Source organism: Stegodyphus dumicola, chromosome 2 (assembly GCF_044657685.1).
Source record: "Stegodyphus dumicola isolate Sdum_Otavi_A_Nest chromosome 2, ASM4465768v1".
Taxonomy (NCBI): Eukaryota; Metazoa; Arthropoda; class Arachnida; order Araneae; family Eresidae; genus Stegodyphus; species Stegodyphus dumicola.
In genome coordinates, this window is record NC_140769.1 from 242,629,907 (window position 1) to 242,653,321 (window position 23,415).

Below are 23,415 nucleotides of genomic sequence, written 5' to 3' on the forward strand. Positions count from 1 at the left end.
TTTTTTTTTTTTTTTTTTTTTTTTTTTAAGATTTACAATAGTTTGTGGGGAGGTCTAACTGAAAAATCATTATCTTAATCAAAAAATTATATGTGCCATAAATGTATTAACTGTAAGTAGATATTAGTTTTTTTTCATTTATTGCCTTAAATAATGTGTTAAAATTTTATTGCCTTAAATAATGTGTTAAAATATACCGTGATGTTAGGCTTAGTGACAAACTGAAGGGAACAAAACAATTCGGTACTAGATACTTAATGTAAGGCATCAGAAACACCTTTTATTAAATATAATGTCACTCCACCTATTATTGAAATTATTTGTTAATGGATTTATTAAAAATTAAATGTACCTTAATTTATATCAATTTGGTATGTTATGTCAGTTAGTTATTTATAAATTAGGTAAAATTAAAATAAAAATTTAAATTATTAAGAAATATATTTAAATCATTCCTGTACAGAGTTGCTATGCTACTGGGAAAAGTCAGGGAATTGGAAAATTGTCCAAAAAGTCAAGGAATTTAAATATTTTAGCAAAACCTGGAAAAGTTGGGGAATTTCATACAGTGATCCCCCCAAAAAGAGATTTTTGCCCCAACATTGAATGCGGATCATTTTCTTGGTGAATGTATCACTGAACATCATTCCAGCAGCTTCCATTAAAGCCAATTTTTTCAGAGGCTATCAGATTTTCTTTCAGAAACACAAAGCAAGTTTATCCAGAATGCAGAGAGCATGACTCGCATGTTCTTGCGAAGAATAAGAAATCTGTGAATGTTAAATGACAGCTGTCATTCATGACATGATTTTATCACCATCAATGGTGGGAAAAGTCCAGTGTTTAAAATGTTTTATACAAAGTAACGAAAAATCGACGAATTTCATTTCTGATTTTGTTTATTGCTTAGATGGAATGATTTGTAAGTGTTTAATATCTTTGTAAATGTATGTTTTTATGCCTGTAAAATTAATTTTTAAAGTATACTTTTAACTAATATTTGTGCTCAGACAAATGTATTTCAGTGTCACTGACTGCAAATATTTCAGGTGCAATCACTTCTAGAATTATAAGCTCTTTTGCATGTAAATAAAAAGGGAATTTATTTGGACTTAACTAATTTTGTGATGCAATGCATTGTTGAAGAGAAGTTTCGTTTAGTATGTAAATATTGTATAGCAAGTTTTCTTAGTTTGGCAAAAACTTTATTTGTAAGTTACCAAGAACAACTCCTATTATAGTTATACTAGTAATACTTTGGGGATACAAAAGTAAGTTTTTTTTTAATATCAAAGTTGTATATAATTAGCAAATTTTTGAGTTCTCATGTGGTACTGAATTAATTTACTCTTGGCATAGTTAATGTACACTATATGGCTGGACTGGAATTTTCTGGTAAACCTGGAAAAGTAAGGGAATTTCATTCTCCTATTTGAGTGGTAATCCTGCGTATAGCTTTTATATAAATATTAATGTATTTAAATTGATATATAGGTTTTTAATTACTCGGTTTAGTAATAACAGTATGATTAATTGAGATTTTATTTTATGCCCAATGGCAACACTTTTAGAACTTGATATGCATGAGGCTACATGAAGTATAAATTGAAAAGCTGTTTTTCTGCACAGTGTTAATGGTTGCTAAGATGAATTGTTAATGTATGTAGGATAACATAATGCAGTAATAAAAAAAAAAAATAAATAAATAAAAAAAAAATAAAAAAAGGAAAGGTCTATTTAGAAGTTTTAATACACATGCATGTGCACAAAATGATAAAAAGATATCTCGTAACTCAATAAAATTAGTTTTCAGTACTATGTTATTGTAAGTACTTTGCTGCTACCTCCTTATCTCAGATGATCTTGTGATAATGTCAGATATTTATCTGTAGGAAATGACATATAGTTTTGGTCATATCAGCATATCAGCCTTTTTTAGTTTATTTTATTATAAGAATGTACACCACCTTCCAAAAGTTAAGCAACAAATTGAAAAATCATCATAAACTGGCTGAAAGTAGTTTGAAATACTTGAAATTCAGATATGTTACAAATAAAACCAAGTTGCATCAAGAAACATTATGCAGAAGTGTGGCACTGCCATCTCTTTACATAAATATGATTAAAATCCAGATTAAAAACCAGCTGTTTAGGAGGGAAGCACTGTTCAATGAATGGTGGTGTATTAAGCAGTTATGTGATAGCCAAGGTGTAAAAATGATTTCGATGCAACATATGCCATTATAGAGTCGAAGACCAATTAGAAGCAGGTCAGTGACAGTCTCTACCAGTTCAACTTCTTAAAGACATAATGAAGGTAGGCCAAGAGTTAATATTTCTGTAGATGACCAGTATTCGTGACTTCTTCTAAGCTGCAATTCTATCTCAGCTTTAAAAAAATGCTTCTTTCTGCAACAATGAAGACAGTTTTAGCCACAACAGTAAGCAAAAAGCTGCATAAAAGAGGTTTACATGCTAGGTGTACATTGTGTGTCCCACTAATATCCTATCACCAGAGGGAGCATTTGAATTGGTCTGTTGGTCGTGTAAACCAGACTAAAAATCAGTGAAGGTCTATTCACTGACGAGTCCCACTTTGCTTTACAGAGTGATTCTTGATGTATTCACATATGAAGAGCAGCAAACACCACCTAACATACGTGAAAGGGATATTTATGCAAGAGGCAGTGTTCTGGTATGGAGATGAATAGCTTTATGTGGATGCAATAAAGGTGCTTATCCTTATGTTTGTGCTGCCACATGAAGCTCTCCATGCTCAGAGGTACAGAGATGATGTAATGCCTACCCTCATACTGCTTGCTCTTGTGCATCAGTTTCTTGGAGAAGAAGCTGTAATCTAAATGGAATGGCAAACATGCTGTCTACCATTGAGTATGTGTGATATGATGTTCCTTGGAGGCACATTGCTGGCCCCCAGCTGCCTTCCTAACCCTAGATAGGCTTTAGAACTGCTTTACATGATCAACGAGATTGTTACCCTTGTAACTGTTTGATAAAATTACCAATAGCATGAGATATCACTGTCAGGACCATATTGCTCTTGCTCATGTAATCATACTCACTGTTGAGAAATTATTTTGTATTTAATTTATATGCTCTAATTTAGATTTTATGTCCATATTGATATCTCAAATAGTAAGTATTCCATGTAACATTTTCTTGTGTCTTAGAGTTAGAAATGATGTAATAAATATTATCTCCAAGTTTTGTCCAATTTGCGTGCATACTTTTTTTTAAAGTTTTCATCAGTTTTCCTTTTGTTACTTAACTTCTGGAAACTTTTGCAGTAAGGTGTATATAAAATATGCATAATCTATACTATTAAATATACATTAAAATCTCTTCTTTTATTGATGGGGCTTCTGGTTAATAGCAGGCTATTTAAGTTTTTGATGAGTTAAAAATACATTGGATTTTAGCATCCATAATACCTGAATTTAAGAATCAGTTGTATATTATTTTCATAAAGAAATGTGCATACCTGTCTTGTTATAATACTGTAAGCTCCTCCCAAAGGGATTTTAATTACATTGTAAAAATTTTCAGTTCTTGTATGAATTTTGTCATTAATGCCTTTGTTATTTTACAAGCTGATGTATCTATTTTTAGCTGCAAAATCTTTTGGTACTTATGTGTTATTTAATACTGGAAACTTCATTTGGCGCAAAGGTAATTTTAGTTTGGTAAAACCTTTTCCTGTATCTTTTATTTCCATATTGCCTATTTCTTGAAGATAATTTATTGTTCCAGTCTGTTAAGGTTATCTGCCATATTCACACCATCTTGGCAGTGTGACTAGAGTTAGCTATACACCAGCAGTATTACATCATATAGCAGTTAATCATAAAGCTGTTGTGAATGCAGTCCATCCCCTTCAGACAAGTTTCTTATTTTTATTCGAGTGTCTGGTAGCACTTTTATATGTTATATTTCTACGACATATTTTGTTTAGTATTGTAGAAATATATTGTGCAAGAATTAGAACATTCCCAGTTATATACTGCAGTGTACAGGAATTAGAGCATTCCACTTAATTAATTTATAGAATCACTTTTTTTTTTTTTTTTTTTTACTTCACACATATAAAATTACAGAGATCTGTAAAAAATAACAAATGCAGAAAAAGTTGAAGCAAATAGAACATCAATAAGTTGCTGCACCGACATGAATAAGTTAGAACAGAACAAAAAATGCAAAACTTATATGGGTTCATAATTCAAGTACTCACAATGATACTTTATCCTGGACTCCTGCATCATAATCCCCAAAAGCTGACATTCTGTTGGCACATTTTAAGCCTTGTAGTTAGATCAGAGAAAATAAGTTAAAAAACTATGAACTATGGAGCAGTAAATGCAAACAGAACAAGATATAGTGATTGATGGCTGGGATTGTATTACATGGTTGACAATCATATGCAGTTTAGCAGTTAAGCTGTTAATAAAGTTTATGTATAATTTTTTAATTGGTTAAAAAATGACATAGCATTTTTATGCAGTGTCAAGATATTTTACTGGCATGTTCCCAAGCTGGTTTGGTTCTGCATTTTGCAAGCATCTAGCAGCATTCTGTATGTGTATGTTGTGCTCATTCTTGCTTAAGAATTGAGAGAAATCTGAGAAGTTGAGTATTTAGTTCTGGAATGATATCTGCCATTTCTACATAAAATCTGTTAAGCAATGTTTTCTTCACCTGATTTTATTATTGTATTCTTTTATTTTTGTAATTTTGTGTAATATGAATAATTAGAGATGACTTACTTCTAAAGTAACCATGTATGTAAACATTGTGCTTGTGTTAGAAGGAATATGCAAGTAAGTGAAAGAACACTCTTAACAGTTTTGTGCACTTGAAAACACAGTTATTATTAAAAGACTTTATCAGTAGAGCTGCCTGGAACAAATTTGTATAGAATCTGTAAAATCTCCAGATATTATACTAGTTACTGATACCATACAAATAAATAATATGGAATTTGCAACAAGAAACAAGTATGTGTCTCTGTAAGTGTCGTAGAATACCTATTATTTCAATACAACGTCAAAGTGTTTCCTTTATACAAAGAGAAACCTTGACATTTTGTGTTGCATTGCTGAATGAAATCAAGTCCAGTTTATTTCACCTTCATGTTTAAATGAGAGGAGTGCAAGATTTCACCCCACAAATTAAACAGTTTAAAGAAAAAATAATAATTGCAGCTTGCTATAAAATTGTTTTGTTTCATCCCACAAATTAAACAGTTTAAAGAAACTATAATAATTGCAGCTTGCTATAAAAATTGTTTTGTTACTGCTAGTGTCAGAGTTCTATAGCCAACAAATCTCTACCCAGTTGCTCAATTTTACTATCTTTTGATCTGCTAAAATGGAAATTTGTTTCCATCTGAAAATCATACTGATAACAAAGTGTTTATTTAGAGTTTCTTACTTAAAATGTAAAACTTTTGTTCCGAAAATATACACATGTGTTTTTAGATAATAATTTATATTTTATGTAAATGCCTGTATATAAAAGTTGAATATAATTTAATCTCCCATTTTGAATATTTTCTAATGGTAAGATTGAAAAATTTTCAGTTTCCCAAGCCTTACGAGAAAACACCTATCCATTCCTAGCTGTGATTGTTTTAAGGGAAAATAGGATGACTGTTGTGGCAAGACTTGAAGGGCCTACTGAACCAGAATTACTTATAAGACGCCTTCGACTTATTATAAATGATAATGAAGCTTCATTAATAGCTGCAAGATTAGAAAGGTAAGAGTCAAAGCCATGCCTACAAATTTTTTCACCTGAGGACAGGTAAAAAGCACCTGTATGTTCTTATTTTTTGGGAGGGGGGGAAAAAGAATATATGTGTGTGCGTGTGTTTATATATCATACACACATATTATATGTGTATATAATGTATAAAGAAAAACAAGAACAATAACTTTTAAAATTTATTTAATTTGCACAATAGTACACATTTACTATCTAAATTTCACTTCATATTTTGTATGAGATAATTTTTTATTTATATATACACACACATAAACATGTTGCAAACTTTGAAAAATTGATTTCTTTAAAGTTAAAATTTAAAACACTTTTGTAATTGAACGCACATGTCTATGACCTATGGTTACGAAAATAAAGGCCGGGTAAGGACTTTGGAGGCATGCTTTATGTATAGTGACATAAAAAAAAAGACTATATGTGCACAATTTTATCCTCAGTAAAAGAAACTATTTCAATTATAATGCAATAATTCTTGCAACGATATTTAATTGTAGTTTTATATATTCTGAAAAAATTAAACATATTTAATGATCAATTTTGAAATGGAAAGCACTAAAAATATCCTTCTTGTTCAACAGCTAGTAGCATAATTCTTAATTTATGTTCATAAGCCTAGGTAGATTAATGCAAACTGAATATAATTTTCGTGCTAAACCTTTTGGATTTTCTGAAACTATCCATACCTATTCCAATCACTGGCTGGAATTTTTTTAGAAATAATCATATCTTTTCAGTTGCAAGTCTGGTTGGAATTCTTTTAAAAACAATCATATGTTTAAAACTAGTGAGATATCTAAACTTTAAAAATAAGTATGTATAATTTTACAGTACAGTATGCAATTACTAAATTAAACTCAATTGCACAAACAGCCCTTAGAGAGCCATGGCTGGCAGTGTTTTTCACGTATGTTTTTACCTAACTTTCAAAAGCATTGAAAAGAATATCATTTTACCTCCTTTAAAACTGCATGCTATTTGAGAGCAATTAAGCTTTTATGGGAATGGGGGAGGAGCATGGATTATGTTGGCTTTACACGGGAAATGAGTAGATGACTTTCACCTGTTTCTGTAGCTGTTTTAGGTATGCTGTTAACTATTTAAAGTAGGTTGTGAGAAATTTTAATTTTATCTTGATTCTTGTAAGTGAAATTAATTTAATTTCTAGCACCATATTTTATTCGTCTTTAAAAAAAGTGTTCTTGTGATGCGTTAAGGAATTCAAAGTAAAATATATCGATACAGTAACTAAAATTTTAAACTTAAAGTTATGGAGTAGTTAAACTGTAGGGAAGCAGTATGGAAAGCTATTCCTCACTGTAAGATCATTATGGAGGGTGTGAAAACAACCTGCAAAGAAAGCCATTTGATGGCAATGTGCTGATTATCTGTCAGTATCATATTTTATGGTATCAATCATTTGTCTGCTATATTTTGGTAGATAATATATTTTCAAAAGAAACAAAACAAAACAAAAAATTGCAAATTTGTACAAATATGAGACATAGTAAGTATTCCAAAATGGAACATTAATACAATTTCAAAGATGATTAGTGATGTGTAAACTAAGAAGCAATCTGTTTTGCTAGGCTTTTTCCTTTTTGAAAAAAAAATATTTATATTTTTTTATCAGATTAAAAATTTTTTACAGTATTATCATTTTGATTTTCTTCTTTATCTCATTTTCATAAATTTATCATTATTACAGTCCTTAATTTTGATATCTCTTTAATGAAAATTTGATATCATTAGTCAAATAGATTAAAACCTGTCACGATGACTTTCTCGTTAAGATGACTACTTTTGAAAGTGACCAGTATTTCTGAGAATATAACTAAACACTAGCATCGTTTTTCATCTGTCTTACATAACTACAGTTGCCCATATTAAAGAAGATTATAATTTTTATTCATTCCTGATTCCCTTTGGTGAAAATCACAACATGCTATTACTTTTTGTGCAGATTGAAATGCAGTAGATTTTTTTATCACATCTTAACTAATATTTTCCCTAAACCAAACAAAATCTTAATGCACTCTTGACTAAATCATTCAGTCCTTAAGCCTAATCCATCTTGTGCTTATAAATTACAAGAAAATGCATTAAATTGTTTCATTATTTTATTAGTGAATATCTTGACATTTTAAATTTTGCATTGTATTTTAATTTATCTTAGCTGATGTTTTGTATTTATCTCTATGAATCAAATTATTAATTTTAGGATATTTATTATAAAAATAATATTTTAGGCATGAACGTTCTGTCAATCAGTCTATTAGGCAACAGCAAGATGAAGCATATAAAGAATCTTTAAGAGCAGATCAAGAGAAAGAAAGGCGTCGTCGAGAAGAACAGGAATTAAAAGCACGTTTAGAAATGGAGGAACGAAATAAAATTCTTGAAGAACAAAGGAGGAAAGAGGTATATCATATTTCTTTTCTTAAAATATGAGAGTTAAAGTTCATGTTAATAAGAAAATTGAATATTTTACATGCTGGCCAGTAATTAAAAAAATTAAGCTTGAATAATAATGCTAATAAAAGAATTTCTCAGAAGCAAGATTTATTTTTATTTCAAAATATTCTATTATTAAATTGTAATACATTTTTTTTTGAAAATTTCGTAGCATTTACAACTTATATCTTAATGCTTTAGTAGTTTAAGGTTATTTTTTCTGAGGTGGTAAAACTGAAAACTGCTTGTCTTCAAAGCTAATATTTAACCAAAAGAAGTTATGTAAATGATTGATGAGTTATTACTTCTGATAATGTAAATTATTAATACATAAAATAAGACTCTAAATAAAAATTAACACAAAACTTTTATTAAGTCCAATATGTGAGTAGTACATCTAAAAATATAGAAAAAACTAAACTGTATAACTTCTGTCAACAGATAACTGCAGTTGCATGCTACTATTAAGAATAAGTGATTACATTAACAAAACCAATTCAAGTCTACAGCACACTTTGGATCTGAGTGGGAACTAGCTAACTTCCTGAACTGAGTAAGAATTTAAAGTTACAAGCTTTCGCAGACGAAAGCTTGTAACTTTAAATTCTTACTCTGCAAGTGCCTTCTATGGTAGTATAGCAGTTAAGATTATGTCATAATTTTAGACTCTGCTTTTTGCTGTAAAATTTGTGTATACTTCTGATCTGAGCAAGTAATTGTGGCAAGGAAAAGGCATATAGGAAAGAAATTAATATAAAGCTGTTAGTAAAACTGAAATCACCAATGCCAGAAAATAGCATTTAGATGTTAAATGGCTGCATGTAACCATCAACATGGATTAAATAGGTCAAAGTCGTACATATTTTTAATTATTCAGATAAAAATCATCTGAAAAATAATTGTGCGTTATTGCAAAAACGAAATTGCTTTAGCGAGTAGACCGTTTTCTTTAATAAAGGTTTTATCAAAGAATTATTTTTCATTTTTTAGGAAATTCGGCGCCAAAAGATTGAACTTGCAGACCAGATCCCAGAAGAGCCTGCCGAGGATCACCCTAGTACAATTAGATTAATGATAAAGCTTCCAAATGGTACCCGGTTGGTAAGAAGATTTAGCAGAGATGATTCATTAAAGGTGCTTATTTTTTATACTAAAAATTTTTTTAATTAATTTTTTTACCTTAGTATTTATATTTTTAGTTTTACGACTTATTTCAATTTGTTATATATTATTATAAATTATTTATTTATACACTGCTGGACAGTTTGCTAAGGACGAATGACACTACCAACCATAACAACCACAAAGTAAAAGGAAGTAAAATGTGGAAAATATGAAGAAGTGCGCGATGCAGTCAGAAGAGGTGTGCATATGCAAAGTTTCATTTTCTTGCTTGTTTTTCATGTGGTAGTACTGATAAAAGATTTAGAGTATTTAATGTGTACAGGCAGCTGTTGTACCAAGTGAAAGTATTATGGCAAAGATTCAATTGTCAATCTTTAAAATTTTGTTATGTCTTTGTGATATAACTTATATTATTTTACACGTGGCCATAGCATTGAAAATGTCGAAGAAGGGCAAAAAATAACAGTTGTTGTTAAGGGATTGAGCATCATCTACAGAGTTTTATCTCAGCTGTGTAATGCATTTAAAACAATTGGAATGCAGAGCCAGCCTCACAAGGAAGATCATGTTGCATGTATGAGGCTGCAGGAATCTGATACATTGCCCTGTAGGTGAAAAGAGATCGTGGCACTCTAGGTCAGTAGGTGCGAAAAGGGCTTCTTTCTGTCACAGGATAACAGATTTCTTGAAAAACTCTAGCCAGATGTTTGGAAGAAGGACTATATACTTTCAAATCTGCTGTGTGGTTCCCCATTGTCCAGATAGCACCATACTCCCCATTGGCAATGGTGTTGCGAGCATCCCATTTGGATTGAACAAGAGTGGGCTTGTACGCTATTTCCAGAAGAGAATATGTTCAGTCTGGATTGTAGACGCCAACTGATCTGGCATCATAGTGGTATCACTTTTTTTTCCAGCCAATATCCAGGAAAGGGACTGATATCTGAGATGCAGTATTATGGTATGGCAAGGCATCATGATCAATGGCCACATGCCCCTACATGTGGTTATAGTTGGGAGTATGACTGGCTAATGATACATTGATGAAGTTCTAATGCTTCATATTTGCCTTTTCCATGATACTTTTGGTGAAAAATTCCTTTATGTGGACTACAATGCAGCATGCCATTGAATACTCACTGTTCAGAATTAATTAGACAAGAAAAATATTCAATACCTTATATAGCTAGCAAATTCTCTAGACCTAAATCATAATGAAAATGTTTGGAATGCTCTGGGAAGGTGGCTTGCTTGTTGAAAATATCCTCCAATGAAGAAGAATTTCCTCATCCGTGCAATGATAGAGGAAGCTCAGTTGCCTCGTAAGTTGCTGGATAATTTTGTGCAGAATATGTGTGGCATGCGGAATGTTGCATCACAGTCCATGGTAGACATATTTCATACTGACACCTTTTTTGAAGGTTTCTGCCATCATTCATATGTATTTTTCTGTTTTTTCATACACAGTATCAAAAGAACACTTTATTATTTTTTTTTTTTTTTATTTTTGGATGTTTCAGTACCTTTTGAATTTTCCTGAACAATAAATGCCCGTTATTCTAATGTTCGAATAGTGTGGCAGCACTATTTCATTCTTAGCCTCTAACTCCACTTAATGTTATTCTTCTTTGCAATTTGAGACCTGTCCTAGCAATTGTCCAGCAGTGTAGTATTTGAAATTTTTATTTATATAAACATAAATTTACAGACTTGCATATATACAGTACATACAGAATGGGCCCCCAACACAAGAATACCCATCCTATAGATGAATTTCGTATGTACAGGCCCTTTGGAAGAAAACTTCTGCTTCCTCTCAGTTTAAGAAATACCTGTCAGACATTATCAAAAGACTTTATGCTAAACATACTAAAAGTATATATCTGAGTTGATGTAGTCGTAGATCGTTATTGTGCTCGTAAGGTCAGTATCGCATGTCATGCAATGAAGTGAAAAATTCCATCATTGAAAATGAATTCGACGCTACTCATACATCACTTTAAATTCTGCTATTATTTTTGTATTTCTGAATATTGCTAAGCGATAGTGAGACTAGTCCTAGTTTCTTCACAATTTTTACAGTGAGATTTCCCACTTTGAACATCTGTTATTGGATATTCGCATGATATCTGTTAGAATTTCAACTAAAAAAACATTCAAGATATTTTTGACATTTATAGCAAATTTTTTTTGATAAAGTATGCAATAAATAAATAATTTTGGTTTTGTGATAAATGTGTTTTTTATGCTGTGATGTCCAAGGCAGGTTGTAAGGCTGTTTTAACTGTAAAGTTGGAAATTCATTTTCTAAAGCATTTTTTTTATGTAATTTTAATAATTATTTTTATGTAGATATTTATATTAACCTTTTACATGCTGCACTATGATTAAGGAATAAAAGACACAACTAATTCATCAAATTCACGTTAGAATACATCCGTAAAGACTATAAAACAAAATAAAAAATTGCAGTAAAATCAATTCTGTCTGTAATTTCTCAGATGTTTCATTTTTGTAACATTGGCATGTAATGCTATCTTTTCTCTTTTTTTTTTTCGCTTCATGAACGCAAAGCGTTGTATGATGAATCTTAAAATTTTATGCTGTAGTAATGGTTTACTGAACAATCTGATGTGAAATTATTAAAATTTAAGTAAAACTCATTAAAAAATTTACAGAAATTTTAATTAGCATAATATTTTATAAGAAATTCAATGAAAAAAGTATACAGAAATAATAAAAACAATTTCATACTTCCACAACCTTGACTAAAAATATACATAATATGAATAAATGCGGTTTTAAAAATGTAAAATACCTTACCATTAAATTTTGAATAATGAATGAAAAAATAAAATATTTTATCCTTTAATAAAACAAGTGTGATTTCAACCAGTAGCACACAAAATATGAAGCAATCTAAAACACTAATTTTTTGTAATCCTTTTTAGCAGGTTCTCAGTGCCATGATATTCTGGGAAGTATTCTACATGGAGCCTTTTTTTGCATTCAAAATGCATTTGCAGTGTTTTTTAGGCACACCACACAACAGCCCTGTGTTGATGTAACTATATAATGCGCATCTGTAATCGGTGTGTAAGATCCACCCAGCAACCCACAACTATATTTAGTGCATTGATAAAATAAGTTCCAGTACCAATTTTTGCTGCGAAATTTTGGTCAATAACTACTGAGAAGTCGGTTCAATAGGTCTACTCCACTCATTCCTTCATTATATAATTTCATAAAGTAAGTTTGGGGAATATCAGCTTTGTTTTTTTTTTTAGCTTGGAAATATCTTTTTTGCTCTTCCAAATGGTTCGTGAGTGATAAAATTTGATGCAATATTTACAACAGGACTATCATTCCAACAGCACATATAAACGTCTCCATTGCATCGGTAGTCAATTTCTCCACGTTGAAATTTCGACATTTCTTTTGCTGTTTTAAGAGCACATTTTTTTCTCGTACTGTGCCGATTGACTTAAAGCCTTTGTTAGATAAATCTGTGAGCAGACCGTGTGATGTAAAAAGTTATCGAAAAATATTTGTGATTCTCCCGATTGTAAATAAAAGATAATGTTTGGAGACAACTTTTGATCCAAGTGGCAAATTTTCATTTCTCGAACTTTTTCCAACATAGATAGACATAGCATAAGTATAACCATTTGCTGAGCAGAGTATCCAAACCTTGAAACCAAAGCAAAATGGTTTTCCATGTATCAACATCTTAGCAGAATGATGTCCATAATATGGAACCATGGATTCATCGATACTCAGATTTTCATGGAAAAAATCGAAGTTGATGAAAGTTATTTCCAATCTCTTCATAAAAGAGAGAGATTTTCCCTAACTTATCACCTGGTTCCAATTTACTATTATTAGCAATATGAAAATACTTTTTTAATATCCAGAATTTATTTCTGGACATTATAGTGCTAACAGTTGAGACATGCAAATCTTCCTGAGAGCTCCAATATGAATTTTCATCAGGTACTGAGTGGTAGCCACTAAACAACAGCAATCCAAGAAACTGCCGGATGTCATTTGTGTCAACATCTAAAGTCTCCTTTTTTTGTAGGGCATACAATTTTGTAAGTTCTGCTAAATTTTCTAAGTGGTCGGAAGGCAGAAATTTATAAAACAATTCATTTGGAGTCAAATTACTTAATTCAGGAAAAGTTTCAATGATATTGTTGCATGCGTACAAGTTCGTAATAGATTGAATGCACAAGTCTGATGAAAAATTAATAAAATTTATTCTTATCACAAGAAATGAAACAAAATGCTGAAATTCTTCCTCACAGGTATTTGTACAATATGACAATATCACACAGTAGTTATACTTTAAACTACTAAAACTTTAAATAGAACACAGTTCAAAGAGCAGAGAAAGCTAATACAACCTCAAAATTACAGCAGCTATGTAAACAAAATCAACTTAGTAAACAACTGAACTGAGATGTTTCTCTCCAGCTGTTTAAATCAGTCACAAGAAGGTTCTCATAATTTTTGTTTTCTCGAGGTTTCTGGAAAGCAAAAGAGTAGAATTATGAGATATCTATTTATTAATCCTTTCGCCGTCTTCTCCTGTCCACAAAAATTTCCCTCCAGCGGCCGTCTGTTTTTCGTAGCATGTAATGTTGTTTTCTCTGTACATCATAACTTTCCATACATGGCTTTCGTAGTGGATGAATGTCAATGAATATTAAGTAAAATTATATGAAAATAAAGCATAATGGAAAAATGATAATATCTCTGCTTATTTCTAACAGCAGGATGATTTGATAACATCTGATCTAGGCGGTCCACTCCTCCCATTTTGTTGTTGTAATCTTTTACAATTATTGTTTTTTTTTACAGTTCTTTTCCGTGTTGCAACATCAATCATCAAGTTATTATGGACTGTACTCATCAAACGTATATCCTTCTTGTCTTTCCAATTCACAACCTCATTTTTTCTCTTTTTCTGCTGAGTAGACATCATTGAAGCCATCTCTCACTGTCTTATACCTTATGAAAAATGGCACAAATATTCATGAAATCCGGGGCAAATTCAATTAGAAATAGAATGCTTGATTAGTGCTACCCTCTAGGAGATATCAGAACAAACAAAAATAAAAACTCAAAACAAGTAAACATTTAGAAATCGTTTTAAATGTTTAAAAGTTTTAAAATGTAGAAGAACGCTTGAGGTGCATTACGGCCGCCCTGGGAAAGTTTCACTTGAACACGCTAGACATATTACAGATGACGAAGAGGTCAAATGTGAGGGCTCCTGAATTTGTACATTTTCAGTGTAGCTTTCTCTTAAAACTTGTCACTTGCTGCATTGTACAGGGAAATAAAACAATTTTTCTGCTAAAATTAGCTAACTAATTACAAAATCCGTAACTATGTTATCAGTAGGTAAGGTATTTAAAGTTCTCTGAAATTTGCTGCATTTTTTCCGATTAGGCTGTTTTCTTTTAAATTTTTTATTTTGCTTTGACTCTAGAAGTGGGGGAGGGAGTGTCTAGTTCTTCATCAGATATTTCAGATGACTTACTTGTAAACACTTCTATTTGCCAACACACGTCTCCAGGTGTAGTCGGCTCAAAACTATTATCGTTTATTTCTTCCTCTTCAGTTATGCATCTGCATTCATTTGGGGGGCAATTGACAAATGTTTATGATCAACTCATTTGAATCATTAGATAAAGAATTAAAAAATTCAATGGCTCCTTCTACAGTCAAAAATTTCTTTGGCTGTGGCATCTAGTTGTTACTTTTTATTAAATGCCTCTACATAAATTCATACTGAAATGCTCTCAAAAAGTGCCCAGAGTGTAGGAAGAAAATCAAACATGTGATTTGCTCCACTCACTTCCCATGTTTCCCTCTATATTGGAAGGACCTAATATAAACAAACAAATCCTTGTGAAGCACACATGGTCATTTCTAACAAAAGAAACAACCAGCTACTGGTGCTCAAAACAGGGAGATACAGCTGAAAAAAATTGCCCCCCCCCTTGGTGAAAGAGATGAGACCTCCCCTTCTTTCTTCAGAAATAAATGACACATTATTAATGGCTCTCAAAAAGTGTATGTTTATGAGATATGAGCACTGAATATATTTAAATCTAATAAAGAAAAATATATGTGTGGTATTATTGATTTTGTATATCATTACGTGCCAATGTTCTTTTTTTTGGAACATTGCATTTTTATGTAATCTTGAGGAAAAATTTCTTGTTATTATTGGAATTTCTTTAACTCATTAAACTTGCTCTTTGCAAGTACGATTGGGAAATTTTTGGTGGATTTGAATTTTAGAGCATTTTTTATCTTAAGTGGTAAAAATTGTAAAAAAAGCTGATTTTAAAAAATATTTCTGTGCTGAAATATAAATATTTAAAAAATAAATTTTATGTCAAAAAATCAATCATACCTTTTATAATAAGCGGTAATTTTTTTTCAAACTGACAGATATGATACTTGATTTTTATTAAAAATGATGTTTCAAAAAAGGAACGTTGGCATGTAAAACGATAAACACATCAAAACAGTAGAGTTAATTAATATAGCAATACATTGCTCTTTTTTTTTTTTAATTTAAAACGTGGGTGGAAATATTGGTGATTGGCCGGGATATCACATATTTCACCACCTGAGATCCATCTAAAATTGCATACTGTCAAAAATATTTTGCATTTTTGAATTTAGGATAGAACATATATTAATTTTCAGCAATAAAAAATGCTTTTTTTTGTGTCAGAAATTTTTTGGGTGGGGTCCAACCAAAAAGGGGTTAAGCCCCCGAAGAAGTCTAGTGGGGCCCCCCGTATTCGAGTCTAGACGAGACCCCCCATATTCGAGAGGTCTATCGTTCAAGTCACAGCAAGGGGGCATTGCACATTTTTCCTGCTTTAAAAAAATACTTAGTATCTCTACAAAAAAAAAAAAAAAAGGATCTGCAGCATGTTTGTCGAAACTAATATGAAGTGCACATATTTATAAGGTGATATTAGTTTCAATGAAGAGAAAAGGGCTACAAATCCTGACTTGTAAGTCAGTATCAGGCATTGCTTTAGAAGTCTCGAATGTGTTTCTGTTATGCACTGACCCCACAAATTCAGAAGTTGCGTGATTTGCACAACTGTTTATGTGAAATGTTGCCTCGTACAAGAAAAGGATATTTTAAATTCTGTTGAATTGTTTAATTTCCGTAGCATATTGTCAGCATATGTAATCCTATGTTCATTGTCCTGTAATTTGATTAAATGCAATAGTTGAATTTTATAGGGATGTAACTTCAATGTCTTCTGCATGATGTTATACACATTTAATTTAAGAAATGTGTATAACATCATGCTGTGAGGAAGATCTAATTTTGACCTTCAGCTTGAATTAGATTTTTGAGGACTATGGACATAAGACTATCGGATTCTTTTAAATCATCATCTGATATTCTACACTTGTATGCTGTTTTTTGATTTTATATGCTGCAAAAATACATGCACATAATTGTGCATTCAGTGAAAAACACATGCACAATAAATTTATTTCAGAGATCATTATGAATTTCCATATTTGTTCTTTGACACCTTGTGTATAGTAACCATAATATCAAATTACAGGTTAGTGTGTGCAAGCTGTCTACATTGTCAGCCATGTGATTTCTGTTTCATTTGACCACTGTATATATTCTTAGACAATGTCAGGAAATTATAAAAATATTATTGACCATTGTCTTTATAAGGGAAAATGTTACATGTTGGTGAAAAAGCATTGAAAAGATTATAAAGGAAGAAAATCTAAATTCATTTCTAATCTGTATATTAGAGATGAGTGAATCAACAATTAAGAACAAAATGAACTATAGATAATAATGAAAGGACACTGTACATATGCAATCAGCAATAACCAGAATTAAACACAGAAAAGTATGAAGAAAGTTATAACTTAATGACTCAAAAACTTATAGACATAATTTGATTTAGCTTTATGATGATTCAAAGCAAAGGGTGGATTATTTTGAGATTTAAACGAAAAATAAAATTAAAGTACCTGCAAAGCTAGCAAATTAGAATTGATTTCATCATTTAAAAATCATTAGTTTTATTATTTTTGAACATACAAAGTTTGCCGGAAACTAATGAGACTGATTTTTATGGGCTGTTTGGAAAAGCCGAAGAATGAAGTCTTCAGGTGCGAAAGATAAACAGTCAGTTTCTTTTCAGTTGGCTGTAAACTTTTACAGACTATGGGTTGATTGTCTAATTGATTGGTGTTTGAGCATCACAGTCAAAATGCAGAGAAGCATCAAATAATAATATGTCATAAAATTTTATTTGATTTTACTAAAATTAAACTTGAAGAACTTGATTGAGGTACTTGATATAGAGAACCTGTGGGAAGAAAGCTTTATTGAAAGCAAAAGTGTTACCATGGCATAGCTGCTAACTCTGACCATTTTTTTACCTATCTCTCAGTCTGCTGATAGATTACCGAATTTCTCGGTTTTTATTTTTTAGCCATTATTGATGAAAGTGTTTTTCAGCATTAAAATTAAATTGTGCAATGAAATTAATTTGGGCAAATAAAAATAGCACAGTTTAAGTTTCATTATTGAATTAATGTACAAATTGAACCAATTGTATGATCAGTAACTATTTGTATTTAATTTTTATTTTAATTAGTATACGGTGCATTAAATTATGGTTATTACTAATTTAATCCAGATAATGTACATTAAAAAATGTGACTTTCATAAATTAGTTTTCTGTAAAATAACCTTGCAGAATTTTCTTTTGAGATCTTAATGAAACAGAGTGTAATATAATTGTGTTATTCTTCATTATCACTGCAGTCAGTACCGAGCAAAATGCATTCTTTCATGTAAACATATAATAAATGAAATGCTAAAGCAAATGTTAAAGGAAATGTTTTGGGTAATGCTGTTTATATGTGCACCTTCTGTTTTGTATGTATATAATTTTGTGTTTGCATAATGCTATATTTTTATTCTAATGTAATTGAAAAAAAAAATTGTGCTTTTGTTTTAGTTTTTATACTACTTTGTCTTCTGCCATGACGAATCTCCAGATAGCTTTCAGATAGTGACGAACTTTCCCAGAAGAGTTGTGCCATGTGAGCCTACAGCACAGTGTCCAGATCCTCCAACATTTGCAGAATTTGGTTTGGGGAAATCTGAAATGTTGTTTGTGCAAGACTTGGAGGCATGAAACCACAGTGCATTCATTAACTCATAGAAAAAAGTACTTAAAATAAATGTGTGCCATTCAGGCCATGGTGGCATTTGTGTTTTTATAAAGAGGTAGCTTTTGGATACAAGGAACAGCAAAAGATCGAGGAGTTGTTTTTTCTTAATGTTGAGGAGTTAGATTGAGTGAAAGGTTGTTCCCCCATACTGACTGTGCTATAAAATTTCAAGATTTTTCTTTTATTTAAATAAAAGTTGAAAATTCTATTAAATGTTCTTTTTTAATTGTATGTTTAATTGTATTGATTTTTCATTAAAAAATTTGTATCATTTCATCATTTGACAAATTTTATTCTCTTTTTATATTTGCATTTATATGTTATAAAAATTAGTATGATGCCTTTCTTTATAATTTAAAGTTCACATGTTATGCATTCTGTGTATGGAGCAGATTAAGATAAAATTTTTATATAATCTGTGATGATCATTAATTATTCTGTTCATTCACTTATTGTTTATAGGTAAACAATTCCAGTTAGAATAGAATTATGAACTTTTTTAAGGTTTAATGATTTATAAATTATATGATTGAAGCTCTGTAATGATTACATTACTTAGATAGGAAACATTTTTTTAAAATTTTTATTTATATAGATTCTCAGCAATTAAGATTACAGTTTATTCAGAGCTTATGTAAACAAATGATGCTTCTCTGCATTAAGAACAAATATTGTGTTTATGAAGAGTTCTCTGCATTAAAAAGGAATTTTGTGTCTGTTGAAGAGTTTAGAGGAATAATATTTAGCCTTGAAATATGTTGAGCTCTTTATTGTTTAAATTGACAGAATATAAAATTGAATTTTTCAAGTTACTATTGAAATGGTGCATCATTGCCTTTATCATAACATAATGATAGAATAATGCTTCCCCCCTTCCAGAAATGTTGAGTTTTATGTGATAGAAATAATAAAATTTAAGTAGATATACTTTTTGAGAAATAAGAAAGAGACAGTACAAATATGCATATTTTACATAAATTATTGGGATACACTTTGCAAAGTAATGCTAAAACATTCTCTGAATTGCTATATTTTTAAGGAAAGATTTTTAACATTGAATAATTGTTAAAAAAATTATTTTATTTGTCATATCTCGAGTAGACAATTTAAGATTTTATTTACTATTTTGATAGGTTGATTCATGCACATTTAAGTGTATAGTGTTTAGGTATTATTTACTGTATAATTACATTTCTGAAACCATAGAATAAACATTTATAAAATATTTCATTGTACACTAAAAAATATTATATTAACCAGGTATTTAACAAACAGACTGTTGTTTTTCTTCAATGTAATGGTAGACTGTAATTTTAACATTTTTTATAATACAGATTATTTACCTTTCCACATCTGTATTACATGTGATTGTTGCAAAGTGATTGAGTTTTTCAAAGACTTGTTGTGTCTTGATATTGGATGCATGTTAAAGTTACAAGCATGCATATTGCAGCAGATTGGTTACATGCCAGTGCAGTATTTTTATTATACTGGATTTAGCAAAGTATGATGAGAATGATTTATTTATTTCATTTTTGAAGTGTGAGTATTATTTTTTACGTATTGTGCTATGATCATTACTTATCAGCTAAAACAAATGGATATTTAATTTTACACTTTTTTTTTTTTTTTTTTTTTTTAATGTATAAGCTTCCAGTGGTTTGTTCTCTACAGAATGTTATTCCATTTGTGGCATTTCTCTCAGAATATAATTTGAATTTGACTGCAGGTTCCTTCATTCTGACTTAAGAGTTCATTTTGTATGAATTTATAATCATTTCTCAGCTTCTGATTTAATGATATTAAGTACTTTTATGTGGTGTAGGGATAGCCTCATGTTATATAATTTTTCACGAAAAGTGATTTATCATGATAATTCTTTAGCTAAAAAGAATGCACACGGAATTGTGCAAAATATTCATTGCAGTATTAGTTTTGGAAAGCATATGTTTTCTTCCCAATTAAGAGAGCTGAAATTATTAATTTCAGTTAATATATTTTAAATTTTATCTTCTATTGTTTCATGAGACATCTGAAAAAGCTGTTTAATGTTATTTCTTAAGCTGTTTCCTCTAATGTGTATTTATAGAAGAATGTGAAATTGTATATTTGCTGTAAGAAAGGCATGTTTGTTAAACCATATTTAGTTGGTTAACAATCTTATTCCACTGTTTATTTTTTTGCTGAATCTTGGATTTGTTAACCTTTATTATGGTATCCTTTATCATTGCTTTCCTTTAGATGCAATGATATTTTTACGGACTTCCAAGTAAGCATCCATCTTTGCTTTCTGATTACTTTTTGTTTTGTATCAGCTAGGCTAAGTAAATTAGAATACTGTTTAAATATCAGTAAATGATGATAAGTAGTTTTATGTACAAATATCTTTATAGTAACTCACGGTGGTATTTTTGCATATTTTGTATGTGCTGCTAAGCTTGTAAATATGTGTGTGGCATTTTCAGAATGTAGCAACAATTTATGCTCCTGTTATGTTGCAGAATAGTATAATAATGCAGTTCTTTCGGGTTCCTGAATATTAGTAGAGGTTGTTGAATCAAATTTTAAAATAGAGATTAAATATGATTTTAAAATTAAATTTAAAAAGCTGTCACAAGAGTGTGTAGATATTAAGAATTACTGGTGTTAGCGAAATGCTTCTAATGCATTTTAAAATATATTGAATGCAGAAAGATAATTACTAATTGGATGTTGGAAAAAAAAAAGTATAATACAGAAATTTGTAAATAAATTATCAGAGGTTAAAAAAAAGTGTGCAGTATTGTTGATAGGGACTTGTTTTGATTAGGGAAAACTGAAAAGGGATACTTTTTCATTCCCAAATTTAGAAAAATAAATAAATTAAAGGAAACGGAGTTAAAACATTATAGTGACTATGATATAGATATTTATGTTTTCAAGAGAAAACAGGAGTTTGAAATTATTTTATTTAGGAGCTCATGTAAGTTTGTTTTTTAAATATATATTTTGAAATTATTGAAAAGCTTAAATATGTTTGCAGTCTGAACTGATAGTCTGGTAGTGCAGGAAAACTCCCATAAAAGTGTTAAGCAAGATTCCAGAATGGCAGAATTAATGTATGACATATATAGTTTGCATTTTATATCTGAGTCAATTCAGGCTAAAAAAGAACTCTAAATTCAGGAAAATCTTGATCACCTTCTTTTCAGAAAAGTTGACGGTTTATTTCACATATCTTGATATTCATAATGACTGGGACACCTACTAAGCTACAGAAATCCTTATTCCAGGGGTATTATGAGAAATATTTCTCTGTCTTAAAAAAAATATAGCATTTGAAGGCATATAACAAACTTATTAAATACCCAAAGAATAAAATTATTACTATTAAAAAGAATGAAACAATGTACCTTTTGAGGTTTCATTTCCATAAAAGCTTTTTTAAAAACTTTTGAAGGATGGGTTAAACTATATTATTGTGTCATAACAATATATTATGGAGAAAGGAAAAAGTAGGTTTTCATTAAGTCCTAGTAGTTATATTATTTATTTGGAGGCAATTATTTACAGGGTATTTTTTTCAAGCAATAACTTGTGTAGTGACTTTGTCAAGTATTTGCATTACTTTTTTCATTAATGTTTAAATTTTGAAGGTTACTTAAGAGCTGTTTTATTTCATTAAATGTTTGCTTACTTAGAAAGGTTCATTCTTAGATTCAGTTATTAAAGAAAGAGGAAATGGAAAGGTTTCAATGTGAAGTGTTTTTACCTCTAAATATTTATGTATTTTACTTTTGTTATGTCATTTATCATTTAACTATATGTAGCTTTATAAAATAGATACACTTTTGACTCTTTTTAAAAATTTAAGTAAGTAAATAAAAATAATAATCCTTCAGGTACTTGTGCAGTAGCTTTAAATTACAATTCTGATCTGTCCTATTTTACCAGAATCAACTGTGTGTATTTATTAGTTTGAAATTTATTTCTTACCTCAAACTTATAGGGTGCAGTGTTGCTACATTATGTGAAGAACAAAGCTATTCAATTCTTTTAACAATTAGTTTTAATGCACAAATTTAATTTCTTCAGTCAACCGAAATTTTTATTCTCCTATTTGTACATACTTTGAAATAGTAATGACACATTAAGGATTCTTGTAAAAATAACTTATTTGTAAATAAAATGAAGGTTTCAGACTTCAAAAAAGTGTAAGTTAAACATGGGTCATTATAAATTGCAAACAAAATTATCTCTAATAAATTTCTTGCATAAATTTCATTTCTCTTCATAAATTTCTTACAAATCTTCAAGTATTGAGTTATTTTTTAAAATTATACTACTTAACTGAGGTAGCTTTTTTTAAAAATTAAAACCATTTTTATAAAGTAGAATTTCAACTGAGTTTCATGTATAACTCTGCTGTTTCATCAAATTTTGTGTAACAGCATCATATTTAGCATTTATTTTAGTTCAAAGATCATTTTAGTTTTTCTTAAATGAGTTAAGTAAATGTCAACATTCTTAGTAAAAACCTGCAAGAGGCAAGTCATTTTATATGATTTACTGTCAGATTAAATTTTTTATTAAATATGTAAATGAATAAACCATCTGGTAATTGTGGGCAAAATAAAATAAGTAGAATGATGATTTCTCGATAACTGTATCCACTTAAAATAGCAAAAAGAAGTTAATATTAAAAAATAACAGAATGTGAGTTAAAAGTGGTCTTTCTTTACCTCATAAAAATGCTGTTTTTAAAGTACACTGTGCAAAAAGGGGGGGGGCAGTTCT

At 30.1% G+C, this 23,415-nt stretch overlaps 1 protein-coding gene across 3 annotated transcripts in view; it reads left to right on the forward strand.

The window, feature by feature from the left end:
* Positions 1-19,056, forward strand: part of Faf2 (Fas-associated factor 2) — a 55,990-nt gene extending 36,934 nt beyond the window's left edge. For 2 of the 3 annotated variants that reach the window (XM_035367536.2, XM_035367538.2), the window contains exons 9-13: positions 3,631-3,690; positions 5,598-5,775; positions 8,046-8,217; positions 9,241-9,384; positions 18,423-19,056. In XM_035367536.2, coding sequence (XP_035223427.2) covers positions 3,631-3,690; positions 5,598-5,775; positions 8,046-8,217; positions 9,241-9,384; positions 18,423-18,602 — 734 coding nt within the window. In that variant the 3' untranslated portion in view covers positions 18,603-19,056. The remainder of the gene's footprint in view (positions 1-3,630; positions 3,691-5,597; positions 5,776-8,045; positions 8,218-9,240; positions 9,385-18,422) is intronic. The other variant, XM_035367537.2, reaches the window with a different exon arrangement.
* The last annotated feature ends 4,359 nt before the right edge of the window (positions 19,057-23,415 follow it).